The sequence below is a fragment of the Pelophylax lessonae genome, assembly GCF_965119305.1.
Source record: "Pelophylax lessonae genome assembly, chromosome: 1".
In the NCBI taxonomy this organism is placed as follows: domain Eukaryota; kingdom Metazoa; phylum Chordata; class Amphibia; order Anura; family Ranidae; genus Pelophylax; species Pelophylax lessonae.
The window spans coordinates 205,833,045-205,860,591 of NC_138768.1; the positions used below are offsets into that span (position 1 = coordinate 205,833,045).

Consider the following 27,547-nt stretch of genomic DNA (forward strand, 5'->3'; position numbering starts at 1 on the left):
AAGTACTTTTTAAGAACATTCGTCATGTCATCGAATGAACTGATGAAAATTTTTGTATGAACGTTCGTTGGGAAAATTAATGGCCAGCTTTGGTCCAACTAATAACAGTATCTCTTTATGAAGTCATTTTAATCACCCCAGTGGTATTTGTTGTATGCTGAGATAAATCCTGATTTGATGACCTTCTGTACTGTAATAAAAGAAATTAACATTTTTGCTTCTCTGGTTTCATTCACTGCTGTTTGCCGCTTTGAAAAGGGTGATAGTATTTCTCGTCAGCAGTACTATATGCTCTAGAAGGCTGCACACCTTGTGCACTTTATTTATCAAATTAAGGTACAAAAATATAAAATCACAATGGGGGAAGGAAATATATTTATATTAGATATATTTGATGCATTTCGTGCTATACTAGAGCTTATTTAGCCACTTGCCCAACGCCTGCTGCAGATATACTTTGGCAGGCTGGCTCGGCTGCACAAACCGCCGTACCTATACGGCTTTTCACGAGAGCTCTCCCGGGGGCAGCGGTGAAGCCGATTCATGGGGCCGGCGCCCGCAATTGGTGCCGGGTGCACGCGATCGGTCCCTGTGGAGGTCAGCTGTTGTAAACACAGCAGATTGTTGTTCTCTCTGGAATGAACACAGGTCTTTGTGGTAATTCCACAAGTCCCTCCCCCATACAGTTAGAAACCACATGCGTGGTGCTGGGGGGCGAGCGCGCGCTGCCATCGGCGCGCTTCCGCTCCCACTAGGCAGCAGGGATGCTGATCCACAGGACCGGCAGCTGTGATTGCCGCCGGGCACGTGCGATCGCTCCCCGCTGAGAGAGGACGATCAGCTGTTGTAAACACAGCTGACCGTTCTTCTCTCTGAAATGATCACTGAGCACCTGTGATCCTTCTATATAGGATCACAGGTCTCTATGGTCATTTCACAAGTCCATCCCCCATACAGTTCTAAAACACTCCCCTAGGCTCACATTTAACCCTTTGATCGCCCTGGGTTAACCCCTTCCCTGCCAGTGTCATTATTACAGTAATAGTGCATATTTTTAGCACTGATTACTGTAGCAATGTCACTGGTCCACCCAAAAGTGTCAAAAATGTCAGTTAGGGGTCCGATCTGTCCGCCGCAATGTCGCAGACCTGCTAAAAATCACAGATCATCGCCATTACTAGCAAAAAAATACATAAATAGAAATGACATAAATCTTCCCCTAGTTTGTAGACGTGCTAACTTTTGCGCAAACCAAACAAACTACGCTTATTGGGATTTTTTTTTTACCAAAAATATGTAGCAGAATACAAATTGGCCTACAAGGATAAAAAAAATTAGATTTTTAATTTTTTTTTCTTTTTTGGGAATGTTATATAGCAGAAAGTGAATTTTTTTTTCAGAATTGTTGCTCTTTTTTTTTGGTTATAGCGCAATAAATAAAAATCGCAGAGGTGATCAAATACTAACAAAAGAAAGCTCTATTTGTGGGGAAAAAAGGACATCAATTTAATTTAGGTGCAGCATTGCACGACCGCGCAATAGTCCGTTAAAGTAACGCAGTGCTGAATCGCAAAAAATGTCCTGGTCATTAAGGGGGTAAATCCTTCCGGTCCTAAAGTGGTTAATACCAATAATTACGGTATTCATAACCATGAAGTGCTAGTCTAGTGTGAAACGCGTCAAATCTCTTTCCTTCCCCCCCCACTGTGATTTTATATTTACGTTTCTGAATTTAACCACTTGCCGACCGCCCACAGTATATTTACTGCGGCGGTCAGCCCCTCACAGGCAAAGCGACGTAGTACTACGCTGCTAGCCTGTGATGCTCTAGGGACCCCCCCCCCCCCCCCGCGCGCGCGATCGTCCGCTGTGAAGGGAGAAAAGGCGGCTAATGTAAACAAAGCCACCTGTCATTCTCCCCTGTGTAACAGCAGAGATCATACGGTCCTGCTATGCAGGATCGTATATCTCTGTTGTTACACAACCAACCACATCCCTGCACAGTTAGAAGCATGCCCCTAGGGACACACTTAACCCCTCCTTCTCCAATAAAGTTAACCCCTTCCCTGCCAGTGTCATTTTTACAGTAACAGTGCATATGTATAGCACTGATTACTATAGTAATGTCACTGGTAACCCCAAAAGTGTCAAAAATGTCAGTCAAGGGTCCGATCTGTCCGCCGCAATGTCGCAGTCCCGCAAAAAAAAAAAATGGCAGATCGCCGCCATTACATGTTAAAAAAACAACAAAAATGACAAAAATCTTTCCCCCAGCTAGTAAACGCAATAACTTTTGTGTAAACCAATCAAAATACACTTTTTACCAAATATATGTAGCAGAAAACAAATTGGCCTAAAATGTTAAAAAAAATTTGATTTTTACTTTTTTTTTTTTGGGAATTTCATATAAAAAAATCTGAAAAATATTGTTATTTTTGCAAAATTGGCATTCTTTTTTTGTTTATAGCGCATGATCAAAAAAAATAGCACAGGTGATCAAATACCACCAAAAGAAAGCTCTGTTTGTGTGAAAAAAAGGATGTCAAATTAGTTTAGGTACAGCGTCGCACGACCGCACAATTGTCCGTTAAAGTCACACAGTGCCGAATCGCAAAATAGGCCCTGGTCAGGAAGGGGGTAAAATCTTCCGGGGCTTAAGTTATTAATAAAATCCACAGGGTATTCAGCCATCTGGAGCTTCTCTTCATTTCTACAGTCAATAAAGATATTTTGTGTGAAAAGAAAAGTGCGCTGGTCTGTGATAAGCAGCTCCCAGAAAAAATGTAAAATGATAAGTAAAATGATGGTGCGCTTTATCTAATAATAGTGATATGCAATAAATATAAAACAATCACAAGTGCAATTTTGAATTGCACTTGTGATTGTTTTATATTTATTGCATATCACTATTATTAGATAAAGCCCACCATCATTTTACTTAATAAAGATATTTTACCTGTCCTCACTGGATGCTTCTGCATCCTCAGATAGGATTACTAGGGTTTAAAATTTCTTATACAGCATGCAATATCTGAATTAGTAGTTTGCCAACTAGTTGTGCTGAGTGAGCCTTCTCTGTCTAACTAGAAGCAACACGATTAATCAGCTTATTTGCTCTTATTAAATCTCCAAGCCTCGCATGTCCTCCACAGTAGCTATAACGTAACAGTTAATTGTATAACACAAGACACTTCCTCATTGCTAGTCTGCTCCCCCCTCCTGACAGGTTTCCTTTGCAGCAATGAGTGAGGCGTTTTATCTGGGTGTTATCTAAGCGTTGCCTTGTAAACAAGTAGGCTGTGTCTACTGATCAGTTGGGAGTGGATGGATTCCATAGCTCATCAGTCTCAGATCCCATCCCCTTTTTTTTTTTTGAAAGCCATGAAACCCACAATGCTTTCCTTTAAGGCTGAGTGGGGGATTTTCAGCACTGCAGACTTGCAGCGAAAACATGGAACTGAGAAGAAAGTCTTCCTCGCTTCCTTCGGTTATGTAAAGAATTATTTGTAGTAGGATCCTGCACAGAGCCTGAAAGTAGGTGAGAGGCAAGAGAAGAGATTACTATATTGACTCAGGTTTTACGCTTCCAGAGTATGAAGAGCTTCTGGGTCTTTTATTGCCGCTACTTTGCAAACCTTTCTTCTGTTGATGTCTGATTTTCTATTTTTCTACTTGTATTTTAGTTGATGAAGGCATGCTCGGTCGCTGTTCTTGGTGATCTATGGCATCTACTGGACCCACCTGTCTACTCATTCATCCTTCAATTGTATAACCTGTTCCATCTTGTGTTGTAACCTAGTCCACTATGGCTCTTTGTTGGATAACCGGATTTGTGACGGGCCTGGCAGCTCTCCATTTCCTGCAGAAGAAGTTTTTCCCGTACTTTTGGGTCGATCTGAGATACCTGTTGAAAGTAGTCCGCTACGGACTTCTGATTGAGACCTATAAAAAGACCGGTCATGTGGTGACTGTTGTAGATCGATTCATTCAGCAAGCTCAGCGTATCCCTGATAAGGCATTTATAATATTCCACGGAGATGTCTACACTTATCGAGATGTGGACAAGAGGAGCAATCAGGTGTCCCACTGTTTCCTGAAGCATTCGTCATTGAAAAAGGGGGATACGGTAGCTATGCTTATGAACAATGAACCAGATTTTCTGAATGTGTGGTTTGGGTTGGCAAAACTCGGCTGTCAGGTGGCATTTCTTAATTACAACATTCGATCCCGGTCCTTGCTGCATTGCTTCCACAGCTGTGGAGCCAAGATTCTTATTGTGGGAGCAGGTAATAGTCATTTAAGTATTTTCAGTTGTCTTGGTGATATAATTTACATATTTGTAAAGCACAGAATATTTACTGGTTAATCATGAATTCAGACAAAGCATTATTGCATTTGTAATCATTGCGGGCGTTCATTCCATTTAAAACTTATTTGTCACCTTGGACAATGTTTGCAAAACTGAGTAAGAATATACACACGAGGACATATGAATATGCTGCAACTAGTACGCAGGATCCTGCTGGCAGAAGTTGAAAGATCCTGTGTAAAAAGTGTTCTGCATGTTGTATGCATGTAATGTTTCCATGTGTACAAGGATACAGCAATAATGTAGCCAATTGGTTGCTAGGATGCAGATAGCTGATGCTGCCTAGCATCCTCAGTTGCTAGTACACAGGCAGCTATTGCCGTCTAGTATCCTTTGTTGCTAGGACGGAAGTGGCTATTTCCTTCCAACAACCTCCATAGGACGCAGGCAGCTCTTGCACCCCAACAGAGTACATTTAAACTAGGGATCGACCGATTATCGGCAATGCCGATATATCGGGGGCCGATATGCACTTTCCCCGTTATATCGGAATCGGCCCCTGAGGTTACCGATATTGCCGATATTTAGGGAAAGTGCTGTACCGGAGTGATGCCTGCAGCTACAGGCATCACCCCAGTACCGGCGTCCATAGCCGACGGTCGGCTGTCTTGTAATTGGAGACCCGGGCATCCTACCTGCACGGCCGCCGAAGAGAAGACCCGATCAATGCCGCATTCGGCTCTGATCGGGTCTCCATTTAAAAAACCCTGAAGAGATATCATGACATCGCACTCGGGTACTTGGCGGCAAATTCCAAAAAATGTGAGCATTCAAAACAGTCAAACTTGACTAAAGCTGGATACACACTGTACAACTTTTGTTGTCAGATTTCCTTTAGATTTACCTTTTCTATGTAGTGCAAGGGCCTGCCTGATTGCATACAAATTGAAAGTGTTTAGATTTGACCTCATATTATATGGTTTTGGTAAATCTAAAGGAAAAAGTCTAAAGAAAATTGTATAGTGTGTATGGCCCATTAGTGCAGAGGAGGGGTTTGGGTTTTTTTTTTAGAAACCCTCCCCCCCCCCCAGATCCCTCAACCACAGTACCTTTTTAATAAAAATTGGTACAGTGTAAATTATGGTCTAAATGTAGAGCTCCTCAGATGCAGATTTAAAAAAAAAAAGTTGTTTACAGATCTTTACGCAGTTGTGTGCACGGGCCCACAGAAAACCGTACACCTGCGTTCAGATCCATAAAAATGGACAAGATGCAGGATGTTTTTGTGGCCGTGTGCATGACCCTCAAACATTTAATATCCTGAAGACTTCAGAAAAACACTTAGACTGCATTCGCACTAGTCCGACTTGGACCGCGACTTCAGCCCATCGGCATTCTTCATCAAAGTCTGGTCACGCTCCCATTATGCGACACAGGAGCCGTTCTCCGACTTAGAAAAAGGGTCCTATACTACTTCGGGGCGACCTGGAGGCGACTTGCATAGACATTAATTTTATGAAGTCCGTGCAAGTTGCGCCGAAGTCACGCTGCACGTGACTTCACAGGTCGTCCCCTAAGTCGGAGCGACCTAGTGTGAACCGAGACTAAAATAGGAAAATGTAACATCTCCTGTCTAAACAAAGATACATGCATTCATTATGTGGATGCAAAACTGCACAAATACTCTTTCGCATGGTCGCATGGTAGCCTAGCACCTATATGAGTGGTGATCCACTTCACAGGGAGTATTGCTTCAAGCCTTGCTGCCCTCTAGGACTGGGGGTGTCCTTAGTGTCACTAGGAAATGGAAAGAAAGAGGGCGCACCAGCCTAGTGCATTATCCCACATGTATTTATTGCATAATAAAGTGATAACAAACTGCTCACAAGCATGAGAACATTAGTTTGCTCATACAAGCCACTTGTCCGTAGCTATATAGTCCTGCAATCAACAGTGTCCAGATTGTGGGGGGACCACGCAAGGGCCCCTGCTGACTGACGAGTATGGAAGGTTCGCTCAGAGCCTCTGAGGAAGAAAGAGAATCCTTCGATACGCGTTAGCCATCAGGGGCACTCTCGTGGTCCCCCCACATTCTGGACACTGTTGATTCCACGACTGTATAGATCTGGACAAGTGGCTTGTATGAGCGAACGAATGTCCTCATACTTGTGAGTAGTTTTTTATCATTCTATTATGCAATAAATACACGTGGGATAATGCACTAGGCTGCTGCGCCTTCTTTCTTTCCATTCTCTAATGCATTTATTATGCCCTGTTTTTATATTTTTCGGTACTAACTGCAAAAATGACTTTTAGTGCCGGTTCACACTACGTCGCTCCGACTTAGGGGGCGACCTGTGAAGTCACGGGCAGCGCGACTTCGGCGCGACTTGCACGGCCTTTATATAATGACTGTCTATGCAAGTCGCCTCCAGGTCGCCCTGAAGTAGTACAGGACCCTTTTTCTAAGTCGGAGGGACTTGTGTCGCTCCTATTAGAACCGGTCCTGTACTACTCAATGGACCGCGACGGTACACGACTTGCCAGGCTGACCAAGTCGCCTGACAAGTCGTATTAGTTTAAACCGGCACTTAGTCATATAGTGTGAAGTCCACTCAAAGAAATGTATGTTTGATGTGATTTGATACACAATAGCAAAACAGCATCTTCGAAAAACAAAAGTTTGCCCAATGCTAATATTTGTTTGCTGGTCTGTATTTACCACAATGCACGTGTGGCCCTATGTTTAGAGTCGGTTCACACTAAGAGCCCATTCAGACTAGCACGACACGACTTTGGGGGGCGACCTGTGAAATCGCGTGCACCGCGACTTCGGCGCGACTTGCAGAGACTTCACATAATGGAAGTCTATGCAAGTCGCTCCGAGGTCGCCCCAAAGTAGTACAGGACCCTTTTTCTAAGTCGGAGCGACTTGTGTCGCTCCTATTAGAACGGGTCCTGTGCTAATCAATGGACCGCGACTTGTCAGGCTGACAAGTCGCCTGACAAGTTGCGCTAAAGTGAATGGACTCTAATTCGACTCGGAAGTCTCCCCGTGCAGCGCGATTTCAGCGCGGCTTGCAACAACTTCTCATAATAGAAGTCAGTGCAAGTCGCTCCGACTTTGCAAATAAAATAGTGCAGGAACCTTTTTCTAAGTCGGAGCGACTTGAGTCGCTCTGATTAGAATGGTTCCATAGCACCGCATTGGAAGCTACTTGTCAGCCGACCAAGTCGCCTGACAAGTCTGATCAGTGTGAACCGGCAGTAGAGTACCTGGAGTAGAAGGGCAGTATCAACCCTCAGGCTGGTTTCACACTGGTACGATGTCAGGCAGCACATGTGATTCGCACCGCATTGCTGTGCACATTACATGCGATGTCTGAGCAATGTGAATTCAGCCATACAGTTTGTATGGCTAAAATCACATAGCATTCGCACCAAAATGGTGCAGGACTTTTTTTTTTTGATCCGCACTGCATTCGGATCGCATGGACCGTAGACAGACCTATGCGATCCAATTCCATCTGGTTTCACAGTTCGAACTGCGTCCTGCAAACGGATTTGGGGGTGTCATTAATTTTATATTGACATCCGCAGCGGTTTGCAGAGAGCAGTGTGAACTGCCTGCGAGTCAGATGCGATACGGGAACAAGCACAGGAATCGCTGTGGTTCCCACATCACACCATTGTGAACTCAGCCTCAAACTATACAAACTGTAATAAATGGGATTGTATTTTTACAAATCTATAAAATTGTGAGGCTTTTTAGATGTTGGAAACAAAATAAGTAGACTCTTTTCAGGGATAGGGGATTTTTTTTTTTTTTTTTTGGGGGGTGCGGGGGTCCACTGAGGTTCAGCTACAACTTTTATTTGTAGTAAATGTATGAAAGGACACACGGAGTAAGTGTAATCTAATTATATGTAATTGTATAAGTATTTTGCTGTTATCATAATTTCCATCTGACCAGTGCAAATTATAGCAAAATTGTTGGGGAAAAGGTTATTTTTTTGCCTTTTCCCCTTTAAATTTCACAGGCTGCAGTGAAAAGGTTAATATTTAGAATTTCTGAGCTGCTATTGAGGCCTCAGTTAGGGTACGCCCTGTTCCTGTGTTCACTGCCATGTGCTTCTTCTATTATGTACTTCATGCATTTCACAAAAGAACAAGAAACACGCCGCGCATATGTAAAGCCAGCACAGACCTTTTGGCTCTATCCTACAGCAATCTAGCAACAAAAATATGCAGAAGATAACGGTATATGAACAATCACATCGAAGATATCCCATTACCGTTCACTCCTGTGCATTTTTTAAGAAGATAACATTACTTGTCCTAACTTAAATGACAGTTCATAGAACACCGTGTGCATGAAGTTGCTTACCACTTCATATTGGGCAATGCAAAGCCTACTCAACTCTTAGGTGCCTATAATTCTGTTATGCTAGGCATTAGGCCCCTTTTTCACGGGCGGTTGTTGTGCCGCTGGTAAAAACATGTTTTGTTCTTTTGAAATTCCAACACTCCGGGCACTAAGATTATTCCCATTTCTACATTGCGATTTATGTGCGATTAATTGCGTTTACATGCTGCTGCGGTAATGAATTCTTGCCTTTTGTATAGCAACTGTTTACTTAATTTTTCTTTGTACTGCGATTAACTGAGTTTATATACAAATAGCTGCGGTACATCGCTCTTGGACGATGTCAACTTTATTTTTCTTAAACGCACAAAACCGCATGCTATGAAAACGTTGCTAAACGCAGTGTGTGAATGGGCTCAAAGGGATGCATTGTCTGCATTTAGCTGCGGTAAATAAGTGCCGGTTCACACTTGTGCGGTTTGCGAGATCGCATGTAATTTGGAGTGCACTGCTCCTTCATTACATGCGATCTCATGTGCGGAAGCGAGTTCAGCCATACACTTTGTATGGCTGAATTCGCAGCGCATCCGCAGCAAACTCGCACATGAGGCTTTTTTTGAGCCGCATCAGAATCGGATTGCACAGTGGTTCACATTTGTGCGATCCGATTCTGTGCGAACTTGCAGATCGCACTGCAATATGCGCTCGCAACTGGGGGTGTCGTTAACTTTTAATTGACACCCCCTGCATATCGTATATGGCAGTGTGAACTGCCAGATGTGCGGATGCGATGCGGGAACAGGCTGCATATTTGCAGCGTTCCCGCATCGCACAAGTGTGAACCGGCACTAAGTTCCTCTTTCCGCAGCTAAAAGCTGAATTCTAACCGTTCCTGTGAAAGGGACCCTAAAGTAGTTAAAGAGCAGCTATGATCCAAGTGTTATGTCCACTCGTTGAACAAATAATTATTTTGACATTTTAGCAATGTGATCAGACTGTGGCCTCATGCACACTGACGCAAAACAAATAAATTGCGTATTCATATCCTCTTCTTTTTTTTTTTTTTTTTTCTTTTTCCGCATCTGAATGCAGCTTATAAATCCAATGTGTCCATCTGTATAGGGGCATTTTTCCTCTGTTTACTAGAGGAGCATTCGGAACCGTAATCCTGAAAATCCCACATTCTGAGGAGACTTTGAGGCCTGGTTCACACCTATGCATTTTGTAAAGCGTTTTCAGTTTTGCTGAAACACACTACAGTTTATTTAACATAGTTTCCTATGGGTCAGTGTTCACATCTGTACATTTTATGAAAGGGCCAGGGACTTTTTTCTGGTTTTTGGTTCCATAGACTTCATTGGATCAAAAATGTGTATTGAAAAACGCAAAATGCACCTGGAATATGCAAACTGCAACCTGCATAGGTGTGAACCAAGCCTTATAGTGTTTGGTCACTGTGTGCATGTAAACATTTTTGATAAGATTTATAATGCGTATAGCATACAGTGAAAAATGCATTCTATTGGAGCTGCTTGGTTCCTAGCCAGGAAGGAGGCTGGGAGGTAGGCGGCCCTATTGGCCTTGGCCACTGCCAATTTTTAAATAATAGTGTCCAATTAGCAGGCAGTCCAGAATGAATGAGTCATTCATGCAGCGGGGCTGGTCACTCTCAACATGCGTGGTCACTGATGAATAATTCATTCATTTAGAGTTGATATTATTATAATACAGGATTTTTAAAGGGCCAAGAGTTTACACAGCACTTTAAAACATAAGGGCAGACAGTACAATTACAATACAGTAGGAATCAGAGGGTCCTGCTTCTTAGAGTTTACAATCCAAGAGATATGTAAACAAAGGAGGATGCATTCAGCATGGGGCATTGCGATTTCTCATCAAGTCCAGTTTGATGGCTGTTGACAGGAGCCGTTTCTTGTGTGTGTATAGTTTGATTAGCTGGTCGGGGGGAGCTGCGGGCAGAGCCATCATGGTTGGATAATCCACCATGTCTGATCTGATGGCTGGTGAGAAGAGCTGTATAATGGGACAGTAGGCAGGATTTACTATTATTAAAACTTAACTTAAGCGGAGTTCCAGCCTAATCACACACTCACCTGTCTAACGGTCCAGCGATGCGGCCGCCCGAAGCCTCGCTCTTCTCCCTCTCTGCTCTGCGGCGCCGGCATCACTGGTGTAGGCACTCGGCTGTGACAGTTTGCGGCTTCACAGCCGGGTACGCACTTCGCATGCGCGAGTTGCGCTACGCGTCGTGATTGACCGGCAATCTTCTGGGACCTCTGACATGTCCCAGAAGATTGCAGGGAGGGAGGGGGAGAGGAGAACTTCCGCTCATGGTGCCGCGGCGCTCCGAGCGGAAGTGGGAGCGGGTGCCTGTCAAAACTAGGTACCCGCTCCCCCCCCCCCCCCCCAAACAAAATGACATGCCAAATGTGGCATGTCAGGGGGTTAGGACTACCTAAAGCGGAAGTTCCACTTTTGGGTGGAGCTCCACTTTAACCACTTCCCGCCCGCCCTATTACAAATTGACGGCGGGAATGTGGTTGTTATCCTGACCGGACGTCATATGACGGCGGCAGGATAACACAGCTCTGGGCGCCCCCCGGGGGCACGCAGAGCGGCGATCGGTGATGCGAGGTGTCAGTCTGACACCCTGCATCTCTGATCTCGGTAAAGAGCCTCTGACGGAGGCTCTTTACCATGTGATCAGCCGTGTCCAATCACGGCTGGTCACATAGTAAATAGGAATAGCCGCTGATCGGCTTTCCTTAGTTCGTGCCTGACAGGCACGAGTAAAGCAGCGCCGATCAGCGGCTCCCCTGACAGGGGGGGGGGGGTCGGCACTGGTAATCAGATCATTGATTACCAGTGCAGACCCTCGGGGGGGATGCCACTAGATCCACCAGGGATGCCCACTATGACCCCAGGGATGCCCACTATGACCCCAGGGATGCCCACTATGGCCACCAGGGATGGCAATCAGGGCTCAGGGAGCCCCCCATTGCCCTCCCCATCAGTGATGCCCACCAGTGTCCTCCCTATCAGTGCTGCCCACAAGTGCCCATCATTGCCATCCTTTAGTGTCGCCCACCAGTGCCCATTATTGCCCACCAGTGCCGCCTATCAGTACCCATTAGTGCCCATCAGTGCCGCCCATCAGTGCCCACCAGTGCCGCCTATCAGTGCCACCTATCAGTGCCCGTCAGTGCCACCTATCAGTGTCCATCAATGCCGCCTATCAGTGCCCAGCAGTGCCGCCTATCAGTGCCCAACATAAACAAAAAAACTTTTTTTTTTTTTCAAACTTTTCGGTCTTTTTTTATTTGTTTAGCAAAAAGTAAAAATCGCACAGGTGATCAAATACCACCAAAAGAAAGCTCTATTTGTGGGGGGAAAATGACATAAATTTGGTGTAGGTACAGTGTTGTATGACCGCGCAATTGTCATTCAAAATGCAACAGCGCTAAAAGGGGAAAATTGGCCTGGGCAGGAAGGGAGGGAAGTGCCCTGTATTAAAGTGGTTAAATAAAAAGCAGACACCTGTATTCTAGTGGAAAAATTATTGGCCGCGGCCGTTTATTACTGGTTTTAAAACTTTCAATAAATATATAATAAAAACATCAACACTCTCAACAGCCTAGCCACCACGGCTCAGGCTGGATAAATAAAATTACAGTTAAAACCATAAACTTCTACTCAAATATAAACCGTCCCCCTTTGCTATAGCAAAGGTGACCCACCACATAATATACAGCCGCGACAAGGGAGGGGGGGTTGGGGAACTCACACCGCTGAGTCTTCTGAGGCGAATGAGCCCCTCTGAGGCGAGCTTCACTTTATATAGGGGCCTCAGATATCTCTAGAAGCTTCTACACTAAACCTATTCCTATAGGTGCTCTGACCCCTGCAAAAGTCACGCCCACTACAGCTGTTCCCTCAGGATACCCTGAATCTCCCTTCTTTTTTACCTGAGGGGAAAAAAGGAGGGAAATATTACCTCATGAACCAATTTTCTTTTCCAGCCACTCTCCCATCTCCCATGAGGAAAAGGGGGCTTATTACAGCCTTCCCTTTTCCTTTCATTAAATTCACCCTAGCCAAATTAAACACAGGTACAAACCGCTCCTCCCACTGGATGTCAAATCAGACCTGATAGGAAACTGATAGTGGATTCTCCAAAGAAAAATAGAAAGAACTAATGAGGTGAGTCAGAGGGGTAAGGGATCAGTGAAGGCCACGTTGGATATTTGGGTTTTTAACTTGACCCATAACCATTCAAAAATTATGCATTTAAATGTTCATGCAGTTTATCTTAAAGCCATAATTCCAGTTTCCCCAAATGGTTTTAGACAAAACCTCTTAGATTATGTCTGGTTCCCCTTTGGAACAGTTTGGCCTTACTTCCTGTCCAAAGGTCAATGGGAAAAGAATTAAGAAGATGGAGACCCAGACACCATAAATACGTGCAGAGGATCCAGTTCCTCCCCACTGTTCTGAATGGTTTTTATTGTGATGTGAGGCCCTACTGCGGAGAACTCTATTTTCTATCTTGTTAACCGCTGACCGCTGGGACAGGAAGCTAGAAAAAGTTTTCCCATAGAGGATATAGACAGTTTGTCAGAATCTAGAAAAATATTGATTTACTTTTTTAACAGAGTTCCATTTTATTGCTAACAAATCACCATACTTGTATTGATATATATATATATTTTTTCTTCCCAGACTTGCTTGATTCATTGGAAGAGATTCTACCAAGCCTGCAAGAAGACAATATTACAGTTTGGGTAATGGCTAGGGAATCTAGTCTCCCAGGGGTAAATACTGTCCTAGACAAACTGGATTCAGTACCAGATGAGCCTGTACCTGCACACCTGCGCTTTGTGGGCAGCACCAATGCTGCAACGCTTTATATCTTCACATCAGGGACTACAGGTATCATTGCGATGTCATTTCATGTAACTTGAAAAGTACTATCTGATGTAAAAATCATGATGTACCTTTCATATGTAGCACCCTTTTAGGTAGGTGCTAGAGAAAGAGTATGGTTTTGAATCCTGTCTGCTTACCAGAGGGATTGCAGGTAAATCTATATTGTTCTCTGCCTACCAGAGAGCAGGATCTGCTAGTGAGGTCTGCTCAATGTGCTCAGGTGCAACTCAGTCTGTCTGAAGAGGGTTTTACACTGGTCCAATAGGGAGGCATATTGTATAGTGGGAGTAAACCTGACAAATGAGTGCACAGGCATTTAGTACAGCCCTGGTGATTTGACAGAGGAGCGTGCATTGGTGCATGCTGGGATACTGTATAAATGTCAGGAGCACATGTGCTTTGTGTCTTTCATCTGGATAGTGGAGTCTCAAAGGGAGGGGGCAGCTGCCTCCTCCTCTGTAGAGGTTTAATGCGACCTCAGGTAGTAGACCTGAGGGCCTAAAGAGCTAGAGAGGAACTGAACCTGGAGGTCCTGTGGAGCTGACTGAGAGGGGAGACACTGAAGGATCTGATTCTGCAGTAGAGTGAGTAAAGATCTGTGTCAAGGGGCCTGACCTGAGGGGGGCCACCCCTGCAGCTAGAAGAGTCAGTGGATGAGTGTCGATATAGGGGATGCTAGAGAGTGTCCTGAAGAGAATGTAGATCACCAAGTCTATTGCTGGAGAAAGAGAAAGGAGACTTAACCCTTTCCGTACATGTGGCAGTATGGTTTAAGCAGTGTGACTGCTTCCACAAGCAATCTGGTAAGACCAAGTGAGAGTTGTCCTTATCCGATCTACATAGTTCAGCTGGAGTATCCCACTACTCCCTTCTCCCATCCAAGTTCCACAATAAATACTAAAAAACCAATACCCCTGAACTGTTTATTGAGCAATGAACCATTGGGACTAAGGATGATTGTGTGAACTGTACCCTAAGGCCCCTTTCACACAGGGAGTCCGTCAGGTGGACTCCGTTTTTCTCAACGGGGGATCGATCCGCACTCTGTGCGGAGACACAGCCGTCAGGTCCCGCTGTTCTCTATGGGGGAATCAGATGGGAACGGACCGCCTGTCCGTTCTCATTCGATCCGCTGGATGGATGGAAAATAGGGTTTCCATCCGTCCAGATTTGACGGATCGGATGGGATGTCAGAGGACATGTCTCCCCTGACATCCGATGCCCCATAGAGATACATGAGGCATCCATTCAGATCCCCCAAAAAAACGGACAGGCAGATCTGAACGGTCCACCTGTGTCAAAGGGGCCTAAGTGACTGTGTGCTGGTAATCAGAGGAGGCCCAAAAAGTTCTCACACAGCAAGCCCTATGGGAACAGTGATACACATAGGCAAAAATCCAAAACACAAAATGGCACTTTTTTGGCACTAGTTATCTGCGCCTAATTCAGGCATTCATTTGCGCCAGATTCAGTGTCAGGCAGTTTCTATAACCATTTTAGGAACTTTACAACAACAGATTCTTGGGGAGCTTCCACCAGTTTGCAGATTAGGAAACTGGCGGTAATTAAGACCAGCTCTGAGCTGGCTTGCAGAGCTATAACAGTACTGAGCTGGGCATGTCTGTACTGAGAAGCTGTCATTAATGTGGCAGCTTCCTGCTCAACACTGTATCCCCGTCTATATTCAGCTGTGGGATAAGGGATTACCTGGACCAGAGATAAATGTAAACAAAGTAGCTGGGGATACTGGTGATGTCATAACTCAAATATGGCAATTCCCATATTTGGGAAATTACTTCAGTAACTGCTTGGGCAGAGTTTGATGGGGAACTGAGAAACTAGTTCCCAAACAGGTCAGCCTAATAAAAAAAGGGCTGATTAGAAAACCTTGCACTGAATAGTGGCTATTGGCCTACCGGCTCCCATGTACTGTCAATCAACTAGTCGCTCAGTTCCCCTTGGGACTCCACCTACCCCTACTACAAAACTCCATGCCCATGCCTCTGTCAGTGTGACAAGTGCAGTGGCCAGGGAGGGAGTGTGCTGAGGAAGGAATGTCCACTATGCAAGAAGCTATCAAGTGAAAACCAAATTGGTCAGCACTGAAATTAAATAAAAAAATGATCACTCTAACTGTTCATAAAAATAATAAAATTATTGAAAATATTTAATTGTTAATAAAATATTTCTGACAAATATGCCTATTAGCATGTGGTAAATCATCCCTTTAACAGTCAACCCACTATTGCACTGTAACAATCTCATCTTGTCCCTTTGAAAAAAATAATGTAAAACAGAAACTAACACTGTTCTATCCTACAATCTCCTTATGCTGCATATTATGGATAGTAAAAAAAAAAAAAAAAAAATCATTAACCTTATTTCCATTTTCCTAATCTTTATTTTATTACAAAGCTTTACCGATTCATGTATACTTGATCTTTTTTTAATCTTTTTTAATGTGCTGTTCCTTCTGATCCTTAACAACTGACTTTTCGGTATTGCAGATATCCACCTAGGATGATGGCAGATCTTGTTGGAACATCTTAATTTCAATCAGTTTTTTTTTTTTTTTTATTTAAAGCCCATTTTCAGACAGAACAAAAATGCTTCCTTACAGTGGGATTGCCCCACACTGCAAGGGTTAAATGCTCATTTATGTCTAGCGGGTCCCAAAAAGGACTTCTACTTACGTGATCCTTGGCCCCCGGCAGCCCTCCTGCACTCTCCAATATTCCTATGCTCTATGGCAGTCTTCACATTCCATGCCTTGGTATGGGCTCTGCAATAATTGTAATGATGTCAGAGGGCCAGGGAATAGGTGAGAAGATACTTCAAGGATCAGGTAAATAAAAGTGCCTTATTAGCAGTGAGAGTCTCCCTACAATGGAGCATTTTACCCCGGAGTTCATATGTAAGTTTTCATACCCTGGCAGAATTTATGATTTCTTGGCCATTTTTCAGAGAATATAAATGAAAACACAAAAACTTTTCTTTCACTAAGTCCCCGTTCACACTGGGGCGACCTGTGAGGCCACCTGGTCGTCTCACAGGTCGCCTTCCATAGGGAAGCTGCGGACCCGTTCTAATAGGAGTGACACAAGTCGCTCCGACTTAGAAAAAGGGTCCGGAGCTTCTTTGGGGCGACCCGGAGCGACCGTCATAGACTTCAATGTTATGAAGTCCGTGCCGGCCGCTCCGAGGTCGCGGCGTGCTGCTCGCACCGCGACCTCGGAGGTCGCTCCGGGAAGTCGGATCGCCCCAGTGTGAACGGGGCCTCATGGTTAGTGTTTGGCAGAAGCCATTTATTATCAATCAACTGTGTTTACTCTTTTTAAATTATAATGACAACAGAAACTACCCAAATGACCCTGATCAAAAGTTTACATACCCCAGTTCTTAATACCGTGTATTGCCCCCTTTAACATCAATGAAAGTTTGAAGTCTTTTGTTTTTTAGCTTATGATAGACTTTTTTTGTTTTGTTTTTTGTTTATTTAATAATAAACATGTTATACTTACCTGCTGTGTGCAATGGTTGTGCACAGAGCAGGCTGGATCCTCGGGTCCCATGCCAGCACTCCTGGATCCTGCCGGATACCCCCACACAAACCGCTTGCTTTGGGGGCACCGTTACCGAGCCGAAGCTCTGTGTGTCCATTAACACACGGAGCTGTGGCTTGGCCCAGCCCCTCCATCTCCTGATTGGCTCACTGGCTGTGATTGACAGCAGCGATAGACAATGGCTCAGCTTCGGGCAAAAGCCAATCAGTAGTGTGAGTCCCCAAAGAGATAAGGCTCTTGTGGATATCGATGGACATAGGCGTGCGCACGGGGTGTGCCGGGTATGCCTGGGCACACCCTAATCACCATGTGTCTGTTAGTGTAGGGCCAGCTGTCTCCCAAGATCTCCATCTTTGGCACTAAGGGTAGTGAGATACTCGGTGGAGAGGCGGCTGTGCTGTTGGCTCCAGCAGATAGTGAGGCTTGCCAGAGCCGCTCAGTGTGTGTGACGCTGTCAGGTAATGTTAATGCTTGCAGGGAGAAAGACAAGCTGAAGCTCCGCCCCTTTCTTAAGCAGCCCAATCATTGGCTGGTGTTTGACAGCTGCTTGATCCCACCCACCCCCGACATCACCGCTGAGTTTTGACAGCTGGTCTTTCTCCCTGCAAGCAGTAACATTACATGACAGCGTCACACACTGAACGGCTCTGGCAAGCCTCACTATCTGCTGAATGTGAACCTCCCCCCTCTCCCCTGTTAGTGTCCATAAGTGGTTCCAAGTAGTGCCACCTCATCAGTGCCCACCAGTGCTGCCTCATCAGTGCCCAGTAGTGACACCTATCAGTGCCCACCAGTGCCGCCTCATCAGTGCCTATCAGTGTCACCTAACAACGCCTATCAGTGCCCAGTAGTGCCACCTATCAGTGCCCACCAGTGCTACCTCATCAGTGCCTATCGGTGCCACCTATCAGTGCCACCTCATCAGTGTCACCTATCAGTGCCCACCAGTGCTCCCTATCAGTGCCACCCTATCAATGCCTATCAGTGCTACCTATCAGTGCCACCAATCAGTGCCCACCAATGCCGCCTATAAGTAGCCATCAGTGCTGCCTATTAGTGCCCAGCAGTGCTGCCAATCAGCGCTGCCTATCAGTGCCACCTATCAGTACCCATCAGTGCTGCCAATAAGTGCCACCTCTCAGTGCTGCCAATCAGTGTCAATCAGTGCTGCCAATCAGTGACCATCAGTGCAGCCCCATCAGTGCCAATCAGTGCTGAGAACGAGTGCCCATTAGTGCTGCCTATCAGTCCCTATCAGTGCCTCACATGTAATTTCACCTGTAATACACATCAAAAGGAAAATAAGGCATACATCTTTTTCAAAACTTAGCAGGGATGGTGGAACCCCTCTACAGATATTTGCCATACAATTTAACTTAAGTGCAAAAACGTTTTAGTTGGAAGGTTTACACCAGTAGAGCACTTTATAATTTTTATTTTTTAGATTGTTACACTTAATTTTATATGTTTTAGTTACTATTATAATGTAAATTATTGCACTTGAAGTTAATTTTCCACCACCCATGCTAAGTCCATGTCTTTATGGACCTTGCTTTGTGCACTGATGCGCAGTCATGTTGGAACAGGAAGGGGCCATCCCCAAACTGTTACCACAAAGTTGGGAGCATGAAATTGTCCAAAATGTCTTAGTATGCTGATGCCCTAAGAGTCTAAGGGGCCAAACCCAGCCCCTGAAAAACACCCCACACTATAACCCCCCTCCACCAAATTATTTGGACCAGTGCACAAAGCAAGGTTCATAGAGACATGGATGAGCGAGTTTTAGGTGGAGGAACTTGACTGGCCTGCATAGAGTCCTGACATTCAACCCGATAGAACACCTTTGGGATGAATTAGAACAAAGACTACGAGACAGGCCTTCTCGTCCAACATCAGTACCTGACCTCACTAATTCGCTTCTGGAAAAATGGTAAAACATTCCCATAGACACACTCCTAAACCTTGTGGACAGCCTTCTCAGAAGAGTTGATGCTGGCATAGCTGCAAAGGGTGGGCCAACTCAATATTGAACCCTACGGACTAAGACTGGGATGCCATTAAAGTTCATGTGTGTGTAAAGGCAGGTGTCCCAATACTTTTGACAAGTGTGTATGTATATATAGTGTGTGTGTGTGTGTGTGTATGTATATGTGTGTATATATATATATATATATATATATATATATATATATATATATATATATATATAATACACACACGCGTGTGTGTGTTTGAGCTTTGGGGTGCACACCCTAATGCAATAGGCTACGCACACCTATGTCGATGGATCGAGAAGGGGGGGGGGGGGGCTGCTGCACACAAAAACACAAAAGGGTTTTTACCTTCATGCAATGCATGAAGGTAAAAAACCTTGTGCCTTTACAACAACTTGAGGAGTGAGTGGTGAATTGATATAGATCATTCATTTAAAATGACAAACTGAGGTTTAACTGCTAGGCAGGTGGTTTTATTAACTAGTTATGCTACTACTGTGAAATGTTAGTAAAGTAACAAAATTTGCTTTCAGTGTGTTGTATGCTTGGATCAAATGCATAAAACTGCACATCAGTAGGTAATGTTTTTTTTTTTTTGTTTGTTTTTTTTTTTTCTTTGTAGGTCTCCCAAAAGCAGCTGTTATCAGCCAGCTTCAAGCTCTGCGGGGTGCTGCTGGAATATGGGCATTCGGGGGCAATCCAGATGATATTGTATATATCACACTACCACTCTACCATAGTGCAGCCTCCCTCATTGGGATCGGTGGATGCGTCTACCTTGGTACGTTATCTGTATTCAGCTTTATCTTGAACATTTTATAAAGTATCTTTATATAAACCTGTATGATGAGAAGAAAAAAAATATTTTAGCCCTAACATTTCAAAAATCACTTTGACCTATGGCTTTAGTAAATGACTTGATTATGATGAGAATGCTCAAACACCCAGAATTGAGATAAAATGGGATCTATTTTGACATCATGGATCACTACTATTTTTGCCTGTATTATCGAGGTGTTTGACTTTTTAACAGACATTGGTGATACTCCCAAGGTATGCAGTTTTTACCATGCACAGTTATTGAGTCATAGCTAGTGTATAGTCAAACATAATTATTACCTATTATTGATGCTTCGTGGTAAATAAAAGACAAGGAGTTGAGAACCTTTACTCAGTACTCTGGGGTTGATTTACTGAAGGCAAATAGTGTGTGCACTTTGCAATTTCAGTTGCTCCAGAGCTTAGGCCGGCCCTACATTATGCAATTTTTTCTTTTCTTCAACTTTGGGTTAAAGGTAAGAGGATTGCTTAAGTAACTTCACCCAAACTTCACCCTCTGCCCTTCCCTCCCCACAGCCTTCTGGGACATGTCACAAGTCCCAGAGGACTGCGGGATCATTCACAAAGTGCAGCGTGGTTCAAGCATGCACAGTGAGCAGCCAGCTGTAAGCAGCCCAGCCAGCTGCCCACAGTTATGATGCTGGCGCCAGGAACCCAAAGTCGAATGAAAAACTAGCCCTGATGAGCACGGTGCTGGATCCAGGGGTGGATCCAGTGTCTAGTCTCGGAAGGGGCACTGCCAGAAAATAAGGTGTTGCTTAAAGAACTGTATTTAACGTATCATACAGTCCTAACCTTGTTTAAAACAGTGACACAAGTAGGGCTTGACTGTATAGAAAAAGAAAAACTTTGCAATTTATGATACACTGTGTGTTGTGCAATATAGAGCCGTTGTGAGGCAGCATTTAAAGGTGAGATGTTGTATAGTTTAAATGTCTACTTTAAATGTGAGCCTTTTGCAGTCCTTTGTACAGCAGAGCTCAGAGAGGGAAGTAGAAACAGCAAAGTAACTAACTAAACAGGTGTGTTGTAGTGCAAGGAGCAAACTGATAGGAGGAGAGAGCAGAGCAACAAAAAGACAAGCTCATCAGTCTGCTGCCTCTCCTTTTACTGTCCAATCCCAGGCTGCAGAGGGACAAGATCTGTAAGGCCGCTTTTTTACATGGGCTTAGAGATGCAGAAAAGTCTCACATACCAAAGCATAATGTTTTAACGCTTTCTTACAGTTGCAATTAATAATTCTGGAACATGACCACTGTTCTTTAAGGCTTCTTTCACACGGCCGCTCCGCTGCTTTAGTCCGCTGTGGGACTTTTTTTTTTTTTCACGGAGCGGATGACATTTGTGTCATCCGCTCCGTGTGCCCGCATATCATCCCATCCGTTTGCGGATGATATGCGGACATAATGTAAGTATATGGCATTGCGGATGTCAGCGGATGACACCGCTGACATCCGATTTTCCTTCCTTTCCCTTTTTTTACACGGATGAAAAAATAGGGTTCTGTTCCGTTCCAAAAAACGGAACACAACTGAAAGGAGGAAAATCGGATGTCAGCGGATGGTATTCCGCTGACATCCGCAGTGCCATTCACTTACATTATGTCCGCAAATCATCCGCAAAAAAATAGGATGATTTGCGGACACACGGAGCGGCCGTGTGAAAGGACCCTAACAGTGATCTCCTTTTTAAAATGTGAGCCACATCATACACTTTACAAATATTTGCAGGACATATTTCTCCTATTTCAGCTTTGTGGGTCCAATTTAGTCATGCCCGCAGTAACCCCCTTGTTGTGAGCTCTGAATGTCATCCTGTACTAAAGTAGATATGAAAGTGATACATTCCCTCACATGCACAGACTATATACTGTAAAAGTAAATGCATCATAAGGCTTTGCGTATTCCTAAAACCCCTATACAGTCAGACCACCCCTCCACCACTTATTCATGGAAGGAAGTGGCTCTTCACAGGCCATAGGATGCAATTCCAACCCATAGTTCTTTATAAAGCCACCTGGCCCCTTCCTGTGTCTGCTCTGGTAATCCAACCATATACCAATTAAGTATCTTCACTTTCCCAAAGGGCCTTCAGGGTTTATGGCTGATGTGTCAGAAATGATAAATTCTGCTCTGGGTTCTAGAGACTGGGCTGGAGTCTGGAGGCTTTGCAGAGCAGCAGAACTAGTTTGGGCAGGTTAAAGCCTTCAATACTCCACATCATCTTACTTAGAGATGATCTTTTTTCTTAGAGTGACTCTCAGCTGTCCAACAGTCTGCCTGCCTTTATGTAATGTGTGTGAGCACTGCAAGATGACTGATTCCTCCTGGCACCAGCTGGCAGGTTGGCAGGCACAGTTCTCTTCCCTCACTCACGTCACGCTGGTGCCAGGAGAAGATACAGGGAGGAGGTGGGTGGAGCCAACATTCACACTAGGCGTGGAGGAGGAAGAAGGTAAATCCTCCTCCGCTCTGAATGCTGGGACCTTGCTCTCCTCCTCCCCAGCTCGGATGTGACATCACTGGTCGCTAGACGCCAGGCGGCAGCCAATAGCAACCAGTTCAGGGGGCAGTAGAAGCCAGCGGCGCGGCGGTGCATCAACAAGAGTCTCTCGGCTCTGTTGCTGGCCTGCTGCTGATTCTGAATGTGACCGAGAGACTCGAGAGTCAGTAAGACTTTTTGGGGGGGGGGGGGGGCAATTGCCCCTGGCTGGATTCCTGGACGGGATTTGTAGCTGCTGACTTTTTTTTTCTAGAATGAAGAACCTTTTTAATTCCTCCTTCCCACTGCGCTATTGTATTATGACAGCGGGAGGTTTTCCCACCATCAGAATACAATGATTCTACAGCAGTAATCGCACAAAAAAATCCAGACCGGCTGGTTATACTAAAGATTGACTTCAGTACAACCAGCCTGCCCACGGATGGATGGAAATTCACCCGGTTCTTGCTGAACAGGATGAATTTCGGTCAGTCTATGACTGGCTTTAGTACATGAGGTGAAGCTCTGCTGACTTTAATAAGCTTCAAGCAAAAATGCTGTGTTTTTAATTTCCTTGCATTTGATTGGGTATTCTTTGCAAATTGAAGCCTATTTTCTAAGTACTAGGGCAACTGCACTTACAAAGTGCTCAATCTATAGCCTTTCCACATGCCTTTTTTAAATCATCCGCATAGTGTGACTATTCACTTAAACTATCCAATCATGTAAACAGCAAATTTCCTGTTCACTTTGGAGATTCATTCATGTGCTTTTAAAATAAGTGAACAGAAGTTTGCATTTCACATAACTGAACAAATCTCTGATACTGCAAAGGAATGATAAGCCTACTAAACAAAATAAGTAGCCCGGATACCTTATTCTATTGAATCAAAATAATGTTTAAATTAATCAGAGCAATGGTACTTTCTTGTACCACAGCGATTACTGCCCAACTCCACCCAAAACTTTTCTTTATCCTTTTTACCTTACTTCCTGTCTATTTAACACGTAGTAGGCCCATTTTGCACGTGCAGAGCCGCCTGCTCAGTGGAGGATCTGTCCACTGATCCCCACTAAGCAGGCGGATGACAGATCCGTGTCTGTTCCACTTATGCAGAGCAGACACTGACAAAGGCTGCTGTCCTCTATGGGCTATCAAATGTAAACAGACCGCTTGTCTGTTTACATCTAACTGTCATCCAATCCACTAGATCAGTGGTCTCCAAACTGTCCCGGGGCCAGATTTGGACAGATTGCTTGCTCTTATCTAGCCCTTGGGACACTATTCCTCCCACTGACATCAGTGGTGGGTCACTATTCCCCCCCACTGACGCCAGTGGTGGGGCACTATTCCTCCCACTGACGCCAGTGGTGGGGCCCTATTCCTCCCACTGACGCCAGTGGTGGGGCCCTATTCCTCCCACTGACGCCAGTGGTGGGGCCCTATTCCTCCCACTGACGCCAGTGGTGGGGCCCTATTCCTCCCACTGATGCCAGTGGTGGGGCCCTATTCCTCCTACTGACGCCAGTGGTGGGGCAATATTCCTCCCACTGACGCCAGTGGTGGAGCCCCCTATTCCTCCCACTGACGCCAGTGGTGGAGCCCCCTATTCCTCCCACTGACGCCAGTGGTGGGGCCCCCTATTCCTCCCACTGACGCCAGTGGTGGGGCCCCCTATTCCTCCCACTGACGCCAGTGGTGGGGCCCCCTATTCCTCCCACTGACGCCAGTGGTGGGGCCCCCTATTGTTCCCACTGACACCAGTGGTGGGGCACTATTGTTCCCACTAAAACCAATGATGGGGAATGGTTTACTCCCACTGATGCTGTGGCATTTTCTTCTCCAACTGGCCACAGTCTGGCCCCCCTGGAGTCTAAAGGACAATAAACTGGCTCTTTCTTTGGAACGCTTGGAGACCTCTGCATTAGATGGATGGGGAACAGGTCCCTTACCCTCTGTTTTTAGGGAATGCAGGTGGGTGTAAATGGACACCTGTCCATTTACATCCGCTGCTCTATAGAGGACAATGGATGCTCCAATCGGGTCTGCCTTAAAAACGAACAGGCGTACTGGATCAACCCCTCCATGTGAAAGGGGCCTTGGAACATGACACAAGGACAAATCTCTCCATTAGGGGCACAGATAGCAACATTTTTTTCTAGCAAAATTAGGAAGGATTAGAACCTTTGCAACTTTTTATTACTGTGTGCCCCCCCCCCCCCCCCCTTATGGAGCTTTCTCTTTACTTTAATCAAAGTGACGGTTGTCAACCAAATAAAGTTTGGGCAAAATCTCACCAGTGGGGGCACAATACATAATATGACCAAGGTTCTAACATTCACTCACTCTCTTTACAAAGCTTTCATTTTGTATAGAGCTCAGTTTTAACTGAAAATGTGAGTGCAAGTATAAAACAAAGAGTGTGATATGGGGGCTGCTAACCTTTTATCCTGCTAATCCAGTAGCTTCAGTTTGTTTGATCTGGAATACATGTAGATATGGAGATCTGATTTTGTATTGAAGTTGCTTGTTTCAGGTCGGCAACTAAAGGCCGGTACACACGATAAGAAAATTTGAAGTAAAATTTCGTCCTAGGAACGATCTGCCGATTTTCAGATCCTTAGTATGGTGCTTTTAATTATGAATTTTCGTACAACAATAACTGAATGTGCAGGCTATAAAATTTTTATTGTAAGTGAACACAACGTCCGATTTTTTTTTTTTTTTTTTTAATAGTTAGTACAGTTTTGGTCCAAAAACAATCGTAAGAGCAAGACTACGCATGCTCAGAAATGAAAGAATACATACAAAATAATTCAACACATTGCATCACTTCTGAATTTGAATTCTGTCGTATGAGAATTTTCTTATGAAAGTAACCTCTTCACTTTCCATATGAGACTAGCATGCAACAAAAAAATGGAGAAAAATCTGTCCGATAATCTAAACATGTGTACGAGGCTTTAGGGTGCATTCACACTTGCAAATGCACCATGCCAGCCATTATATGCAAGAACCCCAACATGGGTTCCTGCGATGAGCTGCAAGAGGCTGCCCCATTGAAAGCAATGGAAGGCTGCCGGCTTCTGCAGATAATTTTAGTCTTACCCACTGACATGTAATCTCTCTCATGCAGCGAGAACATGCAAATGATTGGCCCTGGACACAGACAGGCAGCTGCATGTATTTGCCTAGCAGATGCATTGCCAAGCATGAATGCACTCGTAAGCTGGGTATACATAAGTCATTTCTTAAACAAAAATGTTAGTTTTAAGAACATTCGTTTGGTTTTCTAATTGTTTGTTGGATGAAATCAACGTTCATTTTTGAGCACGATGATGAGAAAATTTGAAGCAGCAGGATGGAACATTTTTATTAAATGAACGCTTTTCTACGACTGTATGTGGGTTTCGTTCAGGAAACTATGTTCATTTAAAAATCGAATGTTAATAGCAAACAAGATTTTGAATGATATTTGTCAAGCCATTGAGAATTTTCTTACAAATCTTCGTGCAAATTTTTGGAGTTTTTGTTCAAAAATCTAATGTATATTCAGTTTAAGTAATTATTGAAGCCAGTGAAAGCTTGGCAGATAGTCCTTTCACGCAGAGGTCACTAATTGCAACCTTCTTATGTTGCCCAGTTTAGGTTTCCATTAAATGATGATAGTTTTAGAACACATGCATTATAATTGTATCCAAAGAGAACAAACGACATTGAATATCTGACTTCTGTCTGCATTTCTTTCTCTATTCTAGAAAAACTGTCTTTACAGGTGCAGGTCAGTATAGACATTTCTGGTTTGTGACCTTTCTAGTGTTTGGAGCACAGTGTAGTAGACAAATCATACATTTTTGTCTCCAAGCTCTAAAGGCATCAAACAAACAAGTAGCTGCTACCCTCTTGATGGTGTCATTAATCAATGCAGACAAGCAGAGCACTGAATGTAAATAAAGCAATGCTTACATTAACCTGGGCTGGTAATGACCGCTTTTAAAGAAGGAAAGCAAAGGGCAGAGGTGAGAGATTATTTGTAAAGTTGCTTGGTGATCCTTGTTATATTAAAATGGCTAATGTGTTTTCCAACCAAGTTATCCTTTAAGTCATACTGTGACTATGGCATGTAAAGTCTGACACTATTTAACCACACCTTCTAAAACCACTCCCATGTTGGGACCACAGTGCTAGCTACAATGTTTGTTTGTCTTGTAAGGGTTGCCAAGCTTACCCTAAGGGTCCTTTCACACTGGCTTTCCGCCAGACGGACTCCGTTTTGCTCAGTGGGGATCGATCCGCTGATCCCCGCTGAGCAGGCGGATGACAAGTCCATACTGCTTACTTTGCAGAGACAGACCTTTCAGATCCCTGCTTTCCTCTATGGGAGATCGAATGAAAATGGACTGCCTGTCTGTTTTCATCAGATCCTATCTGACCCGATCCTCCAGACGGATGGAAAATAGGATTTCTATCCATCTGGATTTCACAGACAGGATTGGATCGGATAACAGTGGGTGTCAGCGGACATGTCACCGCTAACATTCCGCCGCTCCATAGGGGTGCATGCAGCATCCGATCAGGTCCGCCTGAAAAACTGACAGGCGGACCTGATTGGAAAGCCCGTGTAGGGGCCTAAAGCCCCATACACACACGCAGATCGTCGTCATACAAATGTTCATCTTTTCTCCCCGGGATGTCGGTGTCTGTTGAAAAGTGCAAAGACAGCACAAGGACAGCACAAGAATTTTGTCTGCAGACTTCAGCTGACTGCAGAAGTGATGTCATGTAATGGTTAACTTTCCCTGTGTTTTTTATTTTCTGAGCATGCCCAGTCTTGCAAATCTGCGGTCTGTCGGCTGATTTCTGTACTGACAGGCAAACAATTGTCCGTTCTGGTGTCTGCAGACAAAAATTTTCATGTTTGCAAGAAAGACTCTTGTCCGCAGATTGTGTGCAGACATCTGTCGGAGGCACCATACTAACACGCATACAATCGGCAGATCTTTCGTCCGCCGACGTTTGTATGAAGACGATCTGCGTGTGTGTACG

At 44.5% G+C, this 27,547-nt stretch overlaps 1 protein-coding gene across 2 annotated transcripts in view; it reads left to right on the forward strand.

The window, feature by feature from the left end:
* Window positions 1-3,398: 3,398 nt before the first annotated feature.
* The window catches only part of SLC27A6 (solute carrier family 27 member 6), a gene marked incomplete at its 3' end in the record, with an annotated part of 100,975 nt that continues 76,826 nt past the window's right edge, over window positions 3,399-27,547 (forward strand). The window contains exons 1-4 of one of the 2 annotated variants that reach the window (XM_082243860.1): window positions 3,399-3,538; window positions 3,684-4,286; window positions 13,416-13,625; window positions 19,802-19,960. In XM_082243860.1, the coding sequence (XP_082099986.1) occupies window positions 3,806-4,286; window positions 13,416-13,625; window positions 19,802-19,960 (850 nt within the window). In that variant the 5' untranslated portion in view covers window positions 3,399-3,538; window positions 3,684-3,805. The remainder of the gene's footprint in view (window positions 3,539-3,683; window positions 4,287-13,415; window positions 13,626-19,801; window positions 19,961-27,547) is intronic. The other variant, XM_082243861.1, reaches the window with a different exon arrangement.